This window comes from Pipra filicauda, unplaced genomic scaffold, assembly GCF_003945595.2.
Source record: "Pipra filicauda isolate LSUMZ 115617 unplaced genomic scaffold, ASM394559v2 scaffold35_size7292922_pilon, whole genome shotgun sequence".
NCBI classification, from domain to species: Eukaryota; Metazoa; Chordata; class Aves; order Passeriformes; family Pipridae; genus Pipra; species Pipra filicauda.
The window spans coordinates 917,543-937,159 of record NW_024104487.1 but is presented as its reverse complement, the minus strand read 5'-3'; the positions used below and the strand labels follow the sequence as shown (position 1 = coordinate 937,159).

The following is a 19,617-nucleotide window of genomic DNA, read 5'->3' as shown; positions in this document are numbered from 1 at the left end:
TCTCCTTTTTTTCCAAGTTCCAGCTAAAGCTATCTGTTCAGAGATGATTTCAGTTCATTTTGCATGTATCATATCACTCCATCCAACATCTTCATTGATTTTATTTTTTTTTTTGACTACTAGTTTTTTTAGGTGGATGCCACCTTTTCTTGAGAAAAATTCAAGCATGAAAAACCACCACCAAGTGAATTTTTTAACACACCAACAGTGATACCTGGAATCCTTAACAGAATGTTGCTGATACTTTTTTGAGTACCTTTCTCTGGCAATGGACCCAAGAGAGCTTTCAGTGTGAAGAGAAAATGAGGAGATTAAGCTCTGTCTTTCTGTATCTGTCAACACTTTAAATTTGCCACTGTCAGGGAAAGGAGGAATAGGGCTGTTGAGGACTGTGACAACTAAAGTACTTCACTGAAATTATCACAAAGGCTACAATTTCTTACAGTGTGTACCTAAATTTCACAGCATCTAAAATTGTTATCCACTGCTTTCTTTGTTAAAAAAAAAGGCAGGTTTTAGTTGCCAGTATGATAGCAATGTAGTTTGAAAAGCTATTATTAAAAAACTCTATGTAATCCTCCACCTCTGACCCAGGCAACAAATGCTCACTTTATACCCCTACGAAGTTATGAAATAAAAGCTTCAACATCCCATGACCCACACTCTACTGTATACACATACTGTGTGTATAGAGATGCCAGTTATCCTGTCTTTCTTAATGATTGCGGTCTTACTGAGATTTTGAGTGATCCTTCCTGGCCTGGATATCTGGCAAGGGTTTGAAGCTGCTTGGACATTTATAATCTTAGTAGTTACCCAAGATGAGGTGAACTAACTGGGGTAAATTACAGGTGAAGGAGTCAGGCTGAATGCAGATTTTCCCCAGAATGGTATTATTAGACAAATGAGAAACAGAACGGGTTTACTTCATCCTTCTTTGAGGTGCAGAACAAATGGGATTTAGCTGAACGGTTCTTTAAAACTTATTTCCTCCAATCTAGCTAAAGGGAATGTTAGTGGAAAACCGTAATGTTCTGTTATCTAGGTGGGACTTTCTGCATGTGCAGCTTAGAAAAGGTAGTTCACTCTTGAGGGTTGTGCGTGTCAGTGCTCAGAATGTAGCTTCAAGAACAAAATCTTACTTCTTTACAAGAACTTCTCATTAATGATTTTATCTGTAACTACTGACTTTCACTGGTACAAGAAGTATATGTCTGCAGATGTGACACTCAATCAGCTTTTCAATTTCTATATATATTAATACATTTGCTACTGCTTTTGAAAAACTTGAACAATGGACATTTGGAAATACTGGACTAGTATATAAGTCTTGACAGTCCATTAATGTCCACCTGTATATAAAAAATAGAACTTTTGATTCTAGCGCTAGTAATTTCCAAAGGATGCTGTGTTCTTTTGAAAACCTGTCCTACAAAGTAGATGTATATAACTTTTCATCTATCAACCTTTTCTGGCATTATAAATGGCTAAACTCCTGACTAGTTTCCAGCATTTTTTTCCAGTGGTTTCTCTTCTATATACTTTTCTCTCTTTATCTCTTCTGACAACTCATTTCTGCTTGTCTACTTGTTCAAATCAAAGTTTTGAATAGTAGTGCTTATCTGCCTCCTTTTATCTGTGAAATATCCATTAGACTTCTGACATACAATAATAACTTATTGTTCAGTTTTGTTATAATGGCATGCAAATCTGTAAAAGTTGCTAAGGAATTAGAACTGTTGAATTTGCACTCTATGGGAAATCTGTAGATTTTGAATGCACTCCACACACGATCACCAGTGATTTTTGAGAATGTGAAATAGAAAAATAATGTATTTCTGAAGGTAACTAGAGGATAGATTTAAAATAAACTTGGTCAAAAAGTCCTCAGACCTGGTTGTGTGACGTGGGAAAAGAGATGTAATGAATTATCATAAGTTTAGCAACTTCTTAAAAAAAATTCTTAGCTGGGACAACATTGAGTCTCTGAGCTGAATAATATGCTACTCATGTTGGGCTGGTACAATTATTTTTTTGCAGCATTAGAAAATTGTTTTCTGTGTAGCTGAATTTACTACTCTGCAGTTTGTGTGGTGTGCTCATTGACTGACAATTCTAAAAAAATTCTGGAATGCAAGTTTGAGAACTACATGACATGTCTCTGAGGAAAAAATCTTAGGATTCTTTTCCTGTTTTGGTAGATTTGTATAAATTGTATAGCATTTTTCATTCTTCATCTGTGAAATACTCCAGTAAGTTAAATATGTATATGTGTTTTGAAGAATTTACTTTGAGTTCATGTGAACAGAGAAATTTATTTTAACTCATTTTTGTAACTGTGAACTTTTGCACTAGATTTACAAGTACTGAAACACAGAATGCTGTGCTTTTTACATGCTCATAATTGTTTGCATCTTCTGAATACGAACTCAATGAATTCCTGTTTTTAAACCTGTGGTCTTATTAAGTTAAAATCAAACTGTTTCAAAAACAAAGACTAAGTTCTGAGACTGCAGAGTGGAGGGGTTCATTTCACTGTTTAACTCCTGAAGATGCAATATTCTGATTCTAATCTAAAACTTGTTTTACAGTACTACAACTGTATTGATTTAAGGGAGTTACTTTCACCATACTCCATCATGGGGAATGGGAATGATTTTTCTGTGGCTCTTGTTTTTTTTGTTTCCTATTACAGCAGAAGGACAAGCAACTTAGTAGATAAGCATAAAAAAAATAATATACAATGGAATATAGGCCTCAAATAAAAGCATTATCTTGACAACATTTCCTTGTATAATATCCTTTCCACTTTATGATGGAATGCTTTATGGATCCTTATCAAGAATGGTTTTAGATGAGTTCCAGGTAATGCCCCCAAAGCTCAGCTGGAGAAACAAAATGGAAGATAATTCATTGCTTTGCAGTTTATGGTGAGATGTCTGACTTTGCAGTGAGGGACGTGAGAGACAGATATATTATACAATGCTTCTTGTGTTTGCAAAGAGAGTGTATGTCCTTGTCTGGGACCACAATGAGTACAGGTGCAATGAAGCCTGGTGGAACTGGGTGAAATTCTTGGAATTGTACAGGAACCATTGAGATGAGGAGGGTCTGCATGGAGTGGAGTACAAGTGATAATTCACTTCCCACCTCTTTTCTGAGGTAATCCAAGAATTGTAGGATTTTTTGATTTATTAATTTATGCTAATTGTTGTGTGTATCAGAAGCAGATTATTTCTAGACTTGCTGGGGTGCAGGGGAGGAAGTGTTGGAAGAAGAAGCATTTTCCTTCATGAGTATATTACATCCTAAGGAAGGGGCAGGAGCAGCATATGAGCCGCTCTTTTTAGTCATCTGACTGTAACTGATTTACTGGGAGCCAATATACAAGTGGGCAGGATACAGGGAAGTAGTGTAGGACTCAGTCTCATCTGACTATAATGTAAACATAAGCAAGGATTTTCTGCTGCACTATAAAAGCAGCTCTTCATAGCAAATCAGATGTCCTGGTATCCTTGGCAACTTCAGCTTCCTACTGCTGAACATTGAGTTTTGTCCCGTAAGAGTATATTGTACCTCAAATTAAGGCTTTGTCAGTGTTCTCTGTACTGCACCTTATTGTGATGCCCAGTACCACCCTGGTCATCTTAAGCTGCATTCTGCAATGTGTTTGGATTTTCTGGGCAATTCTGCTTCTATCAATTAGCTATGTGCATGTATTTGTGTTATTAATACTTTGCTGAAAGGAAATGCAACTGGATGGAAAGTAAGATGTTTTGATTTATTCAAGAATGCATGATCCAATTTGTCTTCAGTTTCCTTTTGTGAAAGTATATATTCATTTTGTAAGAGAAGATTCAGTAATATTTTAAGGATAACATACATAAATTCAAAGTATTTTTATACTCTGAATTCTGTGATTCAAGGTTAAATGTGTTGAATTACAGAAAGTATTCTGGTAATCTGGTGATTTCACCAGAAAATTTTAATTCAAACCCAGAATTGCTCTCCTGGGAATTAAGTCTTCTCTTTCAAATGCTAATGCACTGTGCAAATTACTGTTCCTGTTTAGATGAAAATTTGACTGTGGCAAATTAGCTACCCCTCTCCTCTTAATTCAAATTGTCTTGGAACATCTGAAACCTTATTTTGTGTTTCTAAAAATTTGCACCAACTTGTGTATGCTATCAGCTCCTGAAAGAAAAACGCAGTTTGGCAATCTGTTGAGGTCAGTGGTTGTTTCAGAGAGTTTCCAAAATTTATTTCTCCACTTCCACTTTAGTGATATTGGTAGATATATTCGCTGTTTGCCAGATGTGTTATGTTATTTACTGGTATGGCTAGCTTTTCTAAATTGGAGGTGTTAGTTGTAATTGCATCAGTTGTGCTCCTTATGAAATGATCATTGGTGAGTGGGACTGTGGAAGCTTAATCACTAGCACCCTGTTGAATGTTAATATTAGTTGAAGGAATGCAGGCAGAGAAGACAACTTGCATTAAGTGCCTTTGCAGAATGGCCTTGGGAAGGCAGAAGTTCCATCTGTCAGGACTGTTCAGCCATACCTTTCCTGCCACAGGAGCCCCTTTCTCTCCTGAGTTGGTTCACCAGGAGCTAACTCTTCCTGACAGTGTGGTCACCCTGTGCTTAGTTCTGCACTCTTTCCCATCAAACCATCTTCAGCTGGTTTCTGTCAGTAGAGAAAGCACTATCTCATCATAGGTATCCTAGTAGCAATGAGATGGGATAGTAAATTTAACTCAGGTCCTAATTTAAGGGGAAAATTTAGAAACTGCAGGTTAACTGGAGTAAGCATGAGGACCATTGCTGTGCAAGCCAGATAATCAGGCCTGGATTTTTCCTACTTTTGCATGTTTTAAATCTAGGGACTAGAAACCCACTTGAAGTCTTACCAGTGAAAATCAGATGTAGTTAGTATGTTTTGTCTGTTGTGAGAAGTAACTCTTAATTTTGTGATTAACACAAGAATACTTGTTTGCTCTAATTTGAAATGAACGTGCTATGAATTCAGTTTGCTGTGAAATGAATTTCAGTTTTTCAACTGTAAGAGGACAGAGGTGTTTTGGAGTTTTCAGTTTTGGAGGCCATGCATTAATTTCAAGTTATTTTTCAAAAACCATGACATTTCTAGGGTAAAGGTTGAATTAAGTCATTATTATAGCTTGCTCCATGCAAATTGTATTTCGATAGACTGATACTGAGGTCTGAACTATTCTTATTTACTTAAACAATGCAGGGGATGATGGAAAATGAACAGTTTCTATTTCACAGTTTGATTTTAACAATAAGTATAAATCTGTGAACAAACACAAGATGATTGAGAGTATATGTAGATAGGAAGGATAGGAAGGCCAAGTTTCCTGCAATTACAGAGCCCAAGTTCTCTCTCGTCAATCTTTTCAGTATCTCTTTCTCTTTGATCTTCAAAACCTCAGGGCCAGATTATCAGCTTTCAGTCTGGCAGGAGGAGGATTAAAATATTTTGCCATGGCCCCTGTGCACTAAGGATCTGTTTCAACAGGCACATTGTGGGGCTGAAGCCAAGCTTCTGCTTACCTTCTGCATTTTGCCATTCCATCTCACCAGGTTGCATGGACAACAGCATAGGGGAATTGGGAAGAACTCTCCAGTACAGAAACCTGCAGCAGCACAGTGAAATGGATTCTTACACAGTGTTTCTGGAAGAGTTCTGTGGGGTCATTTCACAGAATATTCTGAGTTGGAAGGGACTAACAGGAATCACTGAGTCCAACTCTTCACGTGAATGATTGGAATATGTCTTCCTGGACGTTGGTTTTGATCTCACATGGTACAGATATAATGAATGACTTTAAAGGATGAGAAACACATTCAGCTAAAATAATGGTTACAAATACTATTTTTGACCTGGAGAATAATGCCAGTCAGGTTCTGTGTATTTTTATATGATTCCATTAGCATTAAGTGAAATAATTTATTAAGTTTCTGCCTATTTTATTCTGTTGCTGAATTTACAGAGCCATACAGAAAAAAAAAAAGGTTTAGAAGTATGTACTAGCTCACAAAACCTGTTGCAAGGGCCAAGTTTAACCACTTTTGACCTGTATTGTTTGTCAACTATACCATCAATGGTATTTGACAAGAATTTGAATAAACAATGAGGCCTTTTGTGCTTTGTTTTGGAAACAAAGCATATCAGGAAGTAAAACCCAGGAGTGTCAAGGAGATGCAGAAACTTGTTGAGGAAAATACTGTAATTTTAATACAATTTAAAAAACCATGAAAACCAAAAAACCAAAAATAATTTATTTTGAATACAGTCTAAACCAGAGTGATTTGAAAAATAACAAAGTTCAGGGCTTTGTCTGCCAGTTAAAAAGATAAACAATTATATTAGTGTTGAGGAAAATAAAATGGTAGCTCCTGAGATTGTTCATGGGATTGGGATTATGCAGTTAAAACACTCTTCTGAAAAAAAGGTGCCACCCTGATTATGTTTGCTGTCTTGGTTAATGCTTGATGACAGCTGAATGCTCTGTGTTGTGGATTTTCTAGAGTCATCCCCATGGAAATGGGTGGAAGCATGTTATGGGTATGGTAGACTTGAAAATTATTTAACAAATTTCAAAGGAATGAAATGGTTCAGAAAAGGAAGAGGCTACTCTACCTGTCTAAAAATTTACTTTAAATTATGCCAGTTGATGAATGTAAACCTCAGGTTTGCAAACAGTGCTATAAGAGAAAAATGTATACTTATTCAGATGGGTTAGTGGTGAATATGAGTGATCTTCAGGAGGGAACCACTTGCAGAGAATATTTCCATTTAATACTGTATGCCATGGATTTATTTTTCTTCAACACCTTTCCAAGTTGTTTGCCTTGTCTTTTTATACATGTATCTTTCTATACATGGAAAAAGAAATCTCAGTTCTTTATTGTATTGTTTATAGCTTTAGAGAAAGGTCTTCAGACTTGCTACATATGGATTGTGAATCTCTTTAACCTTACAATGTTTTATTCTTCTCCACGATAGTAAACCCACTGTAGGAGCACAGAAGTGAGAACTGCATTTAGTAATCTCCCACAGAAAATATTCTGATCTGATCAAAATGAGTATTGATTTTCTTCATCCTAATCAAAGGAGTTCTGCAGAATGCTCATGCAAAAGCATGACCTGGAGGCAAAAGCAGCTTTTAAAACAAACTTAGTAGTCTAGGTTATCAATTGCAGGGTAGAACTGGGCATCTTCATCATCACAACTCTTCTGTCTTCTCTCAAGCCAGGGTAGATCACATCATCAAAACTTGGCAAGTTTGATGGAGTTGACCCCTAGTTTGAATAGACAAGTATTGGTGTTTTTCTATTTGAATATGATTGTTTTCTGCAGCAATTTTAAACATTTGGCTACTGTAGGCTTTACACCTCCTCTAAAAGATGCCTCTAAAATAGGCCACATTTTCCTATTTTCAAACATGTTCTTGAGATGCAATGACCAATGTTATTGCTATGCTATTAAATAAAATATTACTGTTTATGATCAGTACTTTTAAATTAATTGATCCCTTCTTCACCAGTCATGTTCTACATTCACCAAAGACTGAATCAGATTTGAAAGGATGTGATTCCATTTAAGCTCCATAAAGATCAGACACTGAGCTATAAGCTGACTGTTGAAAGGCAGAAAAGTGTACAAGCTAAAACTTTTCCTGCTGCTAGAGTCAGGAGGAATGAAGTAGTGAGGATTTTGTGCATGCAGAATATTAAGAAATGTTTTTGAGAGCTTTTTGGTTTTTTATGTATTGAACTTGAGAAGAATTTTTTTAAAGTGTTATTAAATACTTTTTGCAGTCTCTACATCTTTTTTGGTCAACTACTGCCTTCCTCACTGGGCAAAAATCCCTCAAACTGAAAACTTTCTGTGTTTTTCTTAATTAAATACTCATACATTCTAGTTTGGCCATGCCAATATTTTCTAAGATTTCCTCGCTATCTAGCTTTCTGTCAGGCCAGATACTCTGTAAATTAGCATTGACTGATATTTGTAGTCACAGAATAATTTCACATTTTTCTACTGTAATCTTGACATAAAAGGCTACTGTATCCTTTATAGTATTGATTTAACTTCCAGGCTTCTTTTAGCCAGTTCCTGAAGATATGAGCCAGTTTATCTCTGCTGACTTCAAGAATTGCACCACAGCATTTTCTCTTTCCTCTGAATTCAGTAATGAACATAGAATCAGAGAATGGCTTGAGTTGAAAGGGAGTTTAAAGACCGTCTAGTTCCACCTCCCCTACCATGGGCAGGAATGCCACTCACTAGACCAGGTTGCTCAGAGCCCCATATAGCCTGGCCTTGAAAATTCCAGGGATTGAGCATCCACAACATCCTAACATCTAATCTAAATCCCTACTCTTTTAGAATTTAAAAGTGTTTCCCTTTATCCTGTCACTATCTGTGCCTGTAAAAGGTTGCTCACTCTCTTTTTTATGTCTCCTTCAGGTGCTGCAAGGCTGCTATAAGGTCTCCCCCAAGCTTTCTCTACTTCAGGCTGAACAGCCCCAGGTCTCTCAGCCTGTCTTCATAGGAGGGGTCTCCAGCCCCCTCCTCACAAAGATGATCATCTTTGTGACCCTCCTCTGGACCCTCTCCAATAGACTCATATTTCCTCTGCTGGGGGCCCCAGCGTTGGACACATTACTCCAGGTGGTGGCTCACGAGGACAGAGTAGAGGGACAGAATCACCTCCCTAGATTTGATGGCCACTCCTCTTTTGATTCAGCCCAGGATATGGTTGGCCTGTTGGGCTGTGAGCACACACTGTTGGCTCATGTCCAGCTTTTCATCCATGAGTCCTTCTTTGCAGGGCTGCTCAAAATAAGTTTTTCTCTCAGTCTGTGTTCACGTCTGGGATTGCCCCAGTCTAGGTACAGCATCTTGCACTTGGCCTTGTGGAACTTTTTGAGGTTCTCTTGGGCCCACTTCTGAAGTCTGTCAAGGTCCCTCTGGATGGCATCTTGTTCTGTTGTGTCTACTGCACCACTCAGCTTGGTGTCATCGGCAAACTTGTTGAGGGTGCACTTGATGCCAGTGTTTATGTTGTTGATAAAGATACTAAAGAGCACCAGTCTCAAGACAGGGTAACAATAACAATGCTAATGACAGAGAGTACAAGAAAAGAAATAATTCACACAAAACCACCCCTTCCTGCCCCCCCTTCCCTCCTTTCCCCTGCCCCCATGAGGTGGTATAGAATAACCTCTGGGCCCTAGCCATGCCTCTTCCTGACTACTGCAATAATTGACCCTGTCCTGGCCAGAACCAGCACACCATCACAGAAGGCCACTAGATTGGTCAGGCGCGCTGTCTGTCTAGGATCTCCTCCTTGCCATGCACGTGCCTTAACATTTCTTCAATGAGGATCTGCTCCATGATATTCTGGGGCACAGAGGTGAGGCTCACAGGCCTGTATTTTCCTATCTCTAGTTTCTCCTCATTTTAAAAATAGGCATAATGTTTCCCTTTTTCCGGTCACTGGCAACCTTGTCTGACTGCTGTGAATTTTCAATTATGACAGTGTGGCTTGGCAAAAGCACCAGCCAGTTACTCCCTCGGGACCTTGGGTTGCATCTCATCAGGCCCACAGACTTGTACCTATTCAGTTTCACTAAGTAGACACAAACCTGCGCTTTACTTACAGGAGGAGGAGCTTTTCAGGGGTAGATATTTGTTTTCATTTGGATCAAATCTAAGAGAAGGCAAAAGTCTGTTACATTCTTATAACTTTGAAAATAACTGTTGAATTTGAAATAGCTGAATTAATAACCTCATAGTCCAGCAAAACATTGTCAAAATAAAATCGTAGATATCCAAGGTGCATCATTTTCTCATAGCTTGGGAGAATAGTCTCAGTAGTTCATAAAACCAGAATATCAAATACACCAGAATACCTATACTTTTTAGCCTTGATTTAGGAAAGCATCTGTTTAAACTTTTTAAAAATTAAGATATTTTCTTCAAGTGTCAATGGCTGTATTCAAATTATGGGAATCTTGCAATGTTTCAAGTTCCTGGATTTGAGTTCATGCTTCAGGTGCAGACTTCCTTTTATTTTCCTAGTGTGGCTCCACAGTTGTTCCTAATCTGTGTCAACCATCACCATCCTGCCACTGCAACTGGATTTGTTATTTGCAAATTCTCTCTCCAGCCTAAATGAACCATATCAACCTCTCTGGTAGAAACAAGGGAATATCAGAAGAAAAATAGAAGAAATGTCTTCTTTATCTGGAGTGCTGTACATGTGAATTCCTAAGTGACAGCAAAGAAGACAAACCCAGTATTTCAGCATATTTTTCCAACATCTGTTGCAAATAGATTGCTCACTATATTAGTTTAGTGCATAAAATGAATCCCAAAATAAATGTTTCTACGCCCAGAAAGTACCACCTTCATTAAACAAGAAAACTTTCAGAAGTGTTATTATTTACAGGTTTTTACTCATAGAGTGTCTTTTTGAATGGCTGTAAATGTAATATTGATGAGACTGTATCTGCAATAACATGTCAAGTTATGGGCTCACCTGTACAAGAAGGACGTGGACAAAGAGGAGCAAATACAGTAAAAGGATATGAAAGTGATGGAGGAACTGGAGCATTTCTCGTGAGGGGGGTGACAGAGCTGCGACTGTTCAGCCTAGAGAACAGTGGACTCAGAAGAATCTTATCCAAGTGTATAAATATGGGATAGGGGAAGTAAAGAGAATGAAGCCACACACTTCTGAGTGATGCAGAGTGACAAGATGAAAGACAACAGGTACCAATTGAAATACAGGAAATTCCTTAACACAAAATTTTTCTTAACTTAAGAAGACTTTTTCACAGTGAGGGTTGATGAATGCTGGACTAATTGCCTGGGGAGGCCTTGAAGTGTTCATCGTTAAAGATAGCTAGTCATGGTTGGAGCTGGGCTCTGAGCTGTGTGACAGTGGGAATGTGAAACTGGGCACTTAAGTTAATAGGATTTTCAGTGCAGATGGGCATGATTTTGTCCATTTCTGTGAAGAAGAAAATACGGTATGTAATTGAACAGGTTTGTAAGCTGAATGTAGATTGAACTTACACTATATGTTATTTGCAGCTGGTGTATGGGAATGTTTGAAAGATTACCATATTCTGCTGTCTGACTTTTCATTATATGATTGAGAAAAGTGAGTTTGCATTTTTGCAATTTCCTCAGTGTAAGAAATGTGTCTAATCATTCCCAAGAAGAAAATTGTAAGAATTATTTGTACAGTAAAAAGAGAATCTGAAATGATTATGCTCCCGTGAAAATAAAAGGTAGGAGCTCCGGTAGAAATCAACAAAAACTAGTATGAGTTTCCCAAACATTGTTTCTTAGACTAAGACGTTGCAATGATACATGAAGAATGGGATTGTTATTTGTCTAGTTATTTGCATGGGAACTCTAATTTTCCGTATGAGCAATTCCATTAGCTATTCTAGAGAGGCTGTGAGATTTTTTTCTTGTGCAAGGTGCAAAGGGAGCAATTCACGCTGGGCTTTTGTTCTTGGAAAATTAATGTTAGGCTTGACATTGTTGATAGATTGTTTGTTTTCAGGAAATTTTCTCTATTCCATGATGCATTTTAAAAGTTTGTTTGAAGACACTTAGCCAAGAACCTTCTTTGCACTTTTGCAAGAAATAGATAGTGGAAGAAGTATCATAAGTAACCATTTTGACAGTCATCACTGAGAAGAGAGCATTAAAAATACAGTCTCATTTAATTTATTGTCAGAACTATGATAGTATTTAGCAATCCCTGTCCCCTGTGAAGTCATAATTATTCCACTGCAGCAGCCATCCTTTCCTTCTCCCCCGCCTCTCCTAGAAATACTGGGAAAGGTAATACAGTAATGCCATCTACTACTCCAAATATATGCTGAAGTTGAACAAATATATCTCTCTGTGTTTGTCACAGTGACCTCTGTCAGACAAACACAGAGGGCATACTTTAAATCTGTCCCCTTTACACAGCACTCGAGGAACGACAGAGACTGTACTGACATGGAGGAAAGTGTGTTTCTGTAAAAATCCAGCTTTTAGTTTCTTTTATCCTGTGTTGAATCAAGTTCATGGATTAAGATACATGTGGTTAAAATCCATTTGTAAAGGCTGGATTTGGCTAGAATGATATATAACAAGGTAATGTCCCAGTAAGAATCACTGTGGTGCACTTTTGCTCCCACATTTTAAGTTCTTTGTCATGATGATTATTTCACTAAGTCCTTATGCCTGAGTCCTTGTCTTTATCTTTTTTCTTCCCATCTAAACTTCTTATCAGTTAGCTCAGATAATATGGTCACTGAGTAAGTCCTCTCACACCTAGGAGAATATCAGTAAATTAGTGCTGATTTACATGACTAGTCTTATGATGTAGTCACTATGAAGTAGAGATACCTTTGTTGGCGTGAGTGTTTGGCAGAGATAGCTTCCAAAGAATTGGTGAGTCCAGATATGACCCAATCCTTTTCTGGTCCTTTTTTTCCTCAAGCGGACAGTTGCTCTTATGGGTGTCTGGTCAGTGTGCTCTGAAAATGAGTCACTTAGGTCATACTGAGCCATATGGGGCAAAAGAAGCCATTAATGATGCAGTTACTGGTGCTATGACATGCTGAACAAGTCAGGCACAAAATTTGGCCAAAACACTGGAAAAAGATGCTTCATATCTTACGGAAAAAAAATTTTCCACCAAATTTTTCTTTGTCAGTGTTTGTATTCTTTCAATGTTTCTCCTTCAGCTAAGCAAAGAACTCATTGGTGTTCTCACTATTTATGGTTTGATTCATGTATGTTTTGGTCAGCAGAATTAACATGTAACAAAAATGTGCTGTGGTTAACAAAATGTGTTACGTGAATATGTAAAAGAGAAAGTGTTGCACATATGCAATTGCCTTTTAGTGATTCTTATTTTCAATGTGCATTAGAAATTAATTTTGGTGGAAGTGTATCACAGTTGCTGGTAGCTATCTGATTTATGCATATGTTGCCTTGCCAATGCAGCATCAAGCTTAAAAGAGAGTGTTTCTTTGGTCAGTATTTCATTTTCATGAAGGCTAACATTAGCATTAGCCTATTAGTAGGATTATAAAACTTGAAACACACATGGTAATAAATCTCCTCCAATTACCAAGTTGTAAAAAGCAGTTTACTGCTAATTTCAGTGCAGTGGCTCACTCACTGATTGGAGAATCCATCCTTCTTTGTAAATAGAGCAGAGATTGCCTAAGGCTGGGTCCACCTGCAGAGGGAGAGGTTGTCCAAGTGAGATGGCCTGATGGAAAAGTGTATGATGTGAAGTATCTGGGAACAAACACAACTTATATGTATCAGGTGAGTATCTATATTTATTGCCATATGCTTGCTTTTCTGATGTCTTTATTGTAAATTGCTCATTTGGCTCTAGCATTGGAACAGCCAGCCACACCTTCAAAGATGCAGAGGGCTGAAGTTTGGACTCTTATTGTAACTCTTAATGCATTTAAATTAATATATAAAACTGTCTAAGCCGGTAGCAAATGCTGTGCAGTCTTTGGGAGTTGAAGTTTCACTTGTTGTTACAAAATCAATAAAATTGTTTAATAAGAAATCGGGTGAACAGGTGGAACATTAAAATTGATACATTATATTTATTATTTTCTGCAGGTTATTTACTTTTATTTTATGTCAGGTAATTGTGTGATTAATGATATAAAATTAAATATTGGTATGTGCCTACAATGAACCATTTCATAAGAGGATGGAAGAGAGGACAGTAAAAAGAAGAGCATAAATAGGCCCACTTTCTTTTTTCTGAGGCACTTATGAATTAATTAATCTAAGGAGCGTTGTATCCTCAGCAAAGGCAAAAGGGAACTGAACAGTGAAGGCAAGGCTAAAAAGCTGACTTCTGATTTCAGTCACAATAATTTTTTTTTTTTATGTGCTTGCCTTTGAGAAAAATCAGTCAGCAGCTTTGAGTACCCAGGTGAATGGTAGAAACTGCAATAAAACAATCACAATAATAATAGCACTTCTGAAAAAATGAGAATCTAGATACATTGCATTTATATATATATATGTAATAATTTTCACTTATGTAACTCCTTTCATCAAAGGGCCTCACATTACTGTACCAAAATGGCAAATTTACTCTTATATCTGTAGATAAATTAAAACACAGGGAAGCTAAATGACTTGCTGCATTGACCTTCTCACTTTCCCAGTGACTTGCAATTGAACTTGAGTCCTCAAATGCCTAATCCCTTGAGGGGATCTGAATCTTAGCTCTTCCCTTGTATTTTGCAGCTGTGTTCTGTTGTGAAGGTGGAAAGTTCTTTATAAAGTATGAATATTATTGTTCTATAGTAACATTAATCTTCAAATAATTTAGTCTTATGAGCAGTTGGTCTTTGAGGAATACTGTGAGGTAGATTAGATGAATGTTGTTATCTTTCATATTTGAAGGAATATGACATAAACAACTTTGTCTTATTTTAGACCTCTTGAACAACATGATGAAATCAATTTTGTTTAAAGAAAATGGATAAGCATTTGGAGGTTCAGCAAGATTTAGAGTTCCTCAGTATAACAGACCTGTGGGAGATTACTGTAAATTGCCTTGTAACAACCTCTATCATGGGGGGGAAATGACAAAGTTTAAAGGTTAGAGGCAGTCCAGGTTGCAACACGTAGGACTGTGGAGACAGTCAGGCATTTCAGTCTTCAGGATGCATAGGAGGCTGCCACGTGGCCACAGGTTACAGAAAGTCTATGACGTGGTGGGTGCAAGGTTAACTTCAAGACATATTAATTGTTCTTCCTATGGTCTTTCTGCAGTCTGTCTGAAAGCTCCCAGGGCCCATGCATACTCCAATTTTCTTCTGGTGTGATCTCTGTTGCAGACTCTTACTGAGCCTTCTGAGTGATCTCTTAGATCTAATAAGGCAAACCTGGATAAATCTGTGAATTTTCCTCGTGTTTGTGAAACATTTGTACTAAATGTGCCGATACTTGAACATGCAGGAGTTATGACACAATGCACTACAATTTGTGTCATCCAGTTTGACATTTGCCAGCCTTTGACATCTACACAATCCCTAAGCAGGTGTTCAACTGAAATTTGTAATATGTTCTAAATTGATTTTGTGATCATTTCTGATATTGAGGTTCACTAATAAGGTTTGAGTTTCATTTGACATTATTAAATTATCCATTCACTCTATTAATTGCTTTCTAACAGTTTCAACTCTCCTTGTAATCTGTGGTGGTCTAATAAAAAGAAATCTCACGGAGAGAATAACATACTACACAGGCACAGTACAGCAGCAGAAGTCTAAATAAAATAACTTGCTTGATAAAATTGATGATTTGAAATGTAGGATCTGCAACTGAATTAAATTGAAGCTATTAGAGATGGTGGGTTTATAGTTTGCATGAATCATGATACTACTGAAAGTCTTAGAGAAGCTCTTGTTGTGTTATATCCAGTTATATCCAGTGTGATATGCTGAATTAAAGCTGAAGAACTTCCAGTTACTCTTCATTGTAAATGTGCAATATATTTCATAGTGGAAGCATGACAGATTCTCTGGTATGAAGCGGTTTCATCCTACTGCATACTACAAGTGAAAACAAATGCACTGACCATTCAGGAGTGGATTTTATGATCACATGGAGTGGCAGAGTTCATTTCCTACCCAGTTCTTCCACGAGTGATGCAAAAATCATTATTACCAACTGTATTATGCGAAAATGTACTACCAAATGTATTGTGCAGGAAAGGAGCAGGAATAGCAGAAAGACTGTTCCTGCATCCTGGTGAAAAATACCTAATCTGCCATCATTTTATTAAACAAGCTTAAGGCAAATTGGCTGTTAATTTCCTATAACATACTGCTGACAGACTAGGCCTGTGAGATTAGTAACAGAAACAGAGAAGAGCAAGGATGACTTCTGTGACTTTGTTATCCATCCGTGTACTCTGTGCATTTTAAATGCATACCAGATTTGTGCATCCCTGTTAGTTGCAGTGAAAGAAATTGCTTTTAAAGAAGCTAATAGATCATAGTGTGTATCCTGGCTTTTGAGAATGAATATATTATATCTGATTTTTCAGCTGTTCACGATTAATCTGACATATCCAAACTTTTAATTTTAAACTACAAACCCAGTCCATTTACAAGATCAAATGCATGATTTTTCAGTTTTATCTGTAATAATACTTTTGATAAGTCATTGTTCTCTTATGTTTGTATTTGGACTTATTTTTCTAGTCAAGTGTTCTGTTGACATTCACATGGTCTCATAAAGTCAAGGAAGGATGTGGAATGGGACTTCTTCTAATTTTATACCAAACTTCAAAGTACAGTTTCTGTAGGAGCTAAAACTGCAGTCACAGATAATAGCTGAAATTCACAATTGTTAGGTTAAGTATTAAAATAGAAAAAAAAATCAGCAGCTACTGAAAAAGCTTAAATGCTTCAAAGCCTCAGCATTTTAACATTCCCCACACCTAGTTACATTTCCTTTCTCATTTTCTGCTAACGGGGTTCATATTGGATTAAATCTAAACCTAAGCCTGATAAAGCTTTTCATCTTCTGAACAGAGCATTTAGAAGAAATTCCATCAGATTCAATAAAATTCTGTTAACTGGTATTTCCTTAGTTGTCACTCACACTTTCTTTTGACGTGGTCTTCCTCAACCTTGAATCACAGGATGTTAAAATTAATTTTTTATTTATTATAAGCAAGTAAAAAATTAGAGACAAAAAGAACACGAAGACATTTTAGTATGTCACTCCTACCTGTCTTGTTACTGTTTGGCATTCCTAACCTTAACAAATTTTACTTTATTGTATCTTTGTCAGTGCTGATTTTGAAGACTCTTTGCTTAGATATTAATTTCAATTTAAGAATGTGTTGCATTTCCCAAGAAATAACTTTTTTTTATGTTTTAACCTAATTTTGCTGCCCTAAAATAGATAGTAAAATATTTTTATATACATCTTTTCTGTTTACGTATGTATTTTTATGTGAAGACATTTCCAGAAACTTGCTGCAAGATTTAAATTATGATTTTATTTTTAAATACCCATTTTTTCAATTAGGTTGAGTTTGAAGATGGTTCTCAAATAGTAATGAAGAGAGAAGAAATATATACACTAGATGAAGAACTTCCTAAGAGAGTAAAAGCACGTCTTGTGAGTATTTACGATAATAACTTTATTATATATATATATATGCTTAAAATGCCAATAACACTATCCTTGGCTTTATTTTGGATTTTCAGTTTAAGCTGGACAAGTGTTTTGTGAGCCTATACTAATAAGAGTGGCTAAATCAGCACAATTAGGAGACGTGTCCATTTGCTAGTGAGAATGGTTAGTTGTTCTTCCAGTACAGGCAAATGCAGTCGTCAAACATAATTCTTTTCTCCTAAGAGGGACATCATGTTTGATCATCTGTCAAATCATGAATGATCAAGTTAGTAAACATTCGAATTGACAGACATTCTGTTCTTTCAGTATGCTTATAACATGTATAATTTTTAAAAAAACTTTACAGCTTCTCAGACCTTTGTGATTTTAAAAGCCTTGAATTTAATAAAAATGCACTTAACTTCATGTAAGAAACAATGTGACTGATCAGAACTCATTATTGTCACTGGCAGGACTCACTAGCAGGACTCACTGGCAGACATTTTACTAGTCTTTGGTTTAAAACCAAATCTTTGCTACTTTTTTAAGTTTCCTGCAGTTTCAAACAACATCCACCATTTTTATGTATGTATGTAATTTTTATGTATGTATGTCATGTGAGAAAGTGTTGGGGTTCACGAAGAGCATGACACTTAAAGCTTGAAAAGGGAAAGTTCTTTCATACACTTATTAGAGGAGGTGACTGCTTTTACCTGTCTTAGGGCACTGCTTTCTAATGCAAAATGCAGTGGTCAGATATTCTTGATTAAGAAACCTTTTTGTTGATGAATTTGGGATAAGTGCAGAAATCTTTCAGTGTTCTGACTGTCTAGGGTTAAGATAGATGTCTTGGAAAATGTTAAATGAACCATCTGGTTATATTTAATGGGGTTTTTCATTATACTCGGAAAGCATACCATTGCCATTTTTTTGTTTTAGAGACTGCATGGAAGAACCATCTCTAATTAACTGCATGCTCTGTAGAATGCAAATTGTTGCGTTTCATTCAGGATAATAATAATTGGGTTAAAGCTATTGGTTTTTAAATGTATTTTTACAACTCAGTATTTCTTTCTTTCTTTTTTATTTGACACCATTAACTTCATTGGTTAGCTATAGCTCAAAAACATTAAATTTGGTCAACTGAATAAAACACACTACAGCCAGTGCATGATTTTCTTTGCATGATTTTCTGCGAGTGCATTTTCTGTTTTTCTGCTAGTGATTTTCTACTACTTTGCACAATTTTCTACTAGTGCCTCCAATTCTAGAAATATGTAGGTTGGTCCTACAAGTATGCCCAACACCTCCTTCCCCTCCTCATGCTGAACATAGTGGAAGTTAAACACAACTTATGATACTGTTTCTGTCTATTGAAAGAAATTATGCCAGTTCCTTCTAAGTGATGCTTTTCTTAATCTTTGGAATTTTTCCATTACTCCAGCAGTCAAAGTTGGTCCAAAATATTCTGCCTTTGGTTTTTGCCAAGTGGCTTGCTGTTTGTTGCCCCACTGCTGTGTTAATGTTGTTTCCCAACTGTTTTAAGTTTGCTGACAAATAACCAAACGGTAACCCTGATTCTTTGCAAGTTAGGCAGTGTGTGGGTCTCTTTTCAGGGGTCCATGCCATTGTACCTTGCATTTAAAACATTTCTGAATCACACAAAGTGGTGAATAATACTTGATACCGCTAGGATCACACCTGCCCAACAGTTGCATTGCTTCTGTGTTGCATTGCTTCTGTTTTTTTTTTCACCTAGAATTAGAAGGATTGTGTGGTTTCTCGATAAAAGCCAAAACTACCAACTGGTGTTAGTGACATGTTTCTAAGGAACACTATAGACTTAGAGAATTAAATAATGAATGGTACATCCAAAATACGGAAAAGTTAAAATTGTATTTATATGTATGTGTAATTTGTGTCTGGTTTTAGTCTACAGCCTCTGACATGAGATTTGAAGACACATTTTATGGATCAGATATTATCTTGGGAGAGAAGAAGAGGCAGAGAGTATTGAGTTCTCGCTTTCAGAATGAATATGTGGATGATCCAGGATACCGCACATTCTTAAAAAACTCATTCCAGAAGAAATGCCAGAAGGGGCTATAAAGGCAGCAGATGAAGAGAGAGGGATGTTGATTAAAAAGCATGCAACATTATTTGCAATTGGTTTTTGTTTAATTGAACACTCTGTTTTCCATTCAACTAATCTATACACTGTCCTCATAAACTGAAGTACTTGAGTTCTGATTTCTTCAGTTAATGTATTAAAGATTTTTTAATGTTTTGCATTATAGAATTAGGGGGAAAACCAAGAGAGATTACAAAAGGATGTACTGAAGAAAAGTTTCAGTCCTGCTGGCCTAGTTTTTTTTGCAGAGGGATG

At 36.7% G+C, this 19,617-nt stretch overlaps 1 protein-coding gene across 6 annotated transcripts in view; it reads left to right on the top strand.

Annotated features, from left to right (window-relative positions):
- The window catches only part of KDM4C (lysine demethylase 4C), a 260,988-nt gene extending 241,598 nt beyond the window's left edge, over nt 1-19,390 (top strand). For 5 of the 6 annotated variants that reach the window (XM_027752199.2, XM_039384505.1, XM_039384504.1 and 2 more), the window contains 3 exons: nt 13,266-13,385; nt 17,142-17,234; nt 19,164-19,390. In XM_027752199.2, coding sequence (XP_027608000.2) covers nt 13,266-13,385; nt 17,142-17,234; nt 19,164-19,340 — 390 coding nt within the window. In that variant the 3' untranslated portion in view covers nt 19,341-19,390. The remainder of the gene's footprint in view (nt 1-13,265; nt 13,386-17,141; nt 17,235-19,163) is intronic. The other variant, XM_039384506.1, reaches the window with a different exon arrangement.
- The last annotated feature ends 227 nt before the right edge of the window (nt 19,391-19,617 follow it).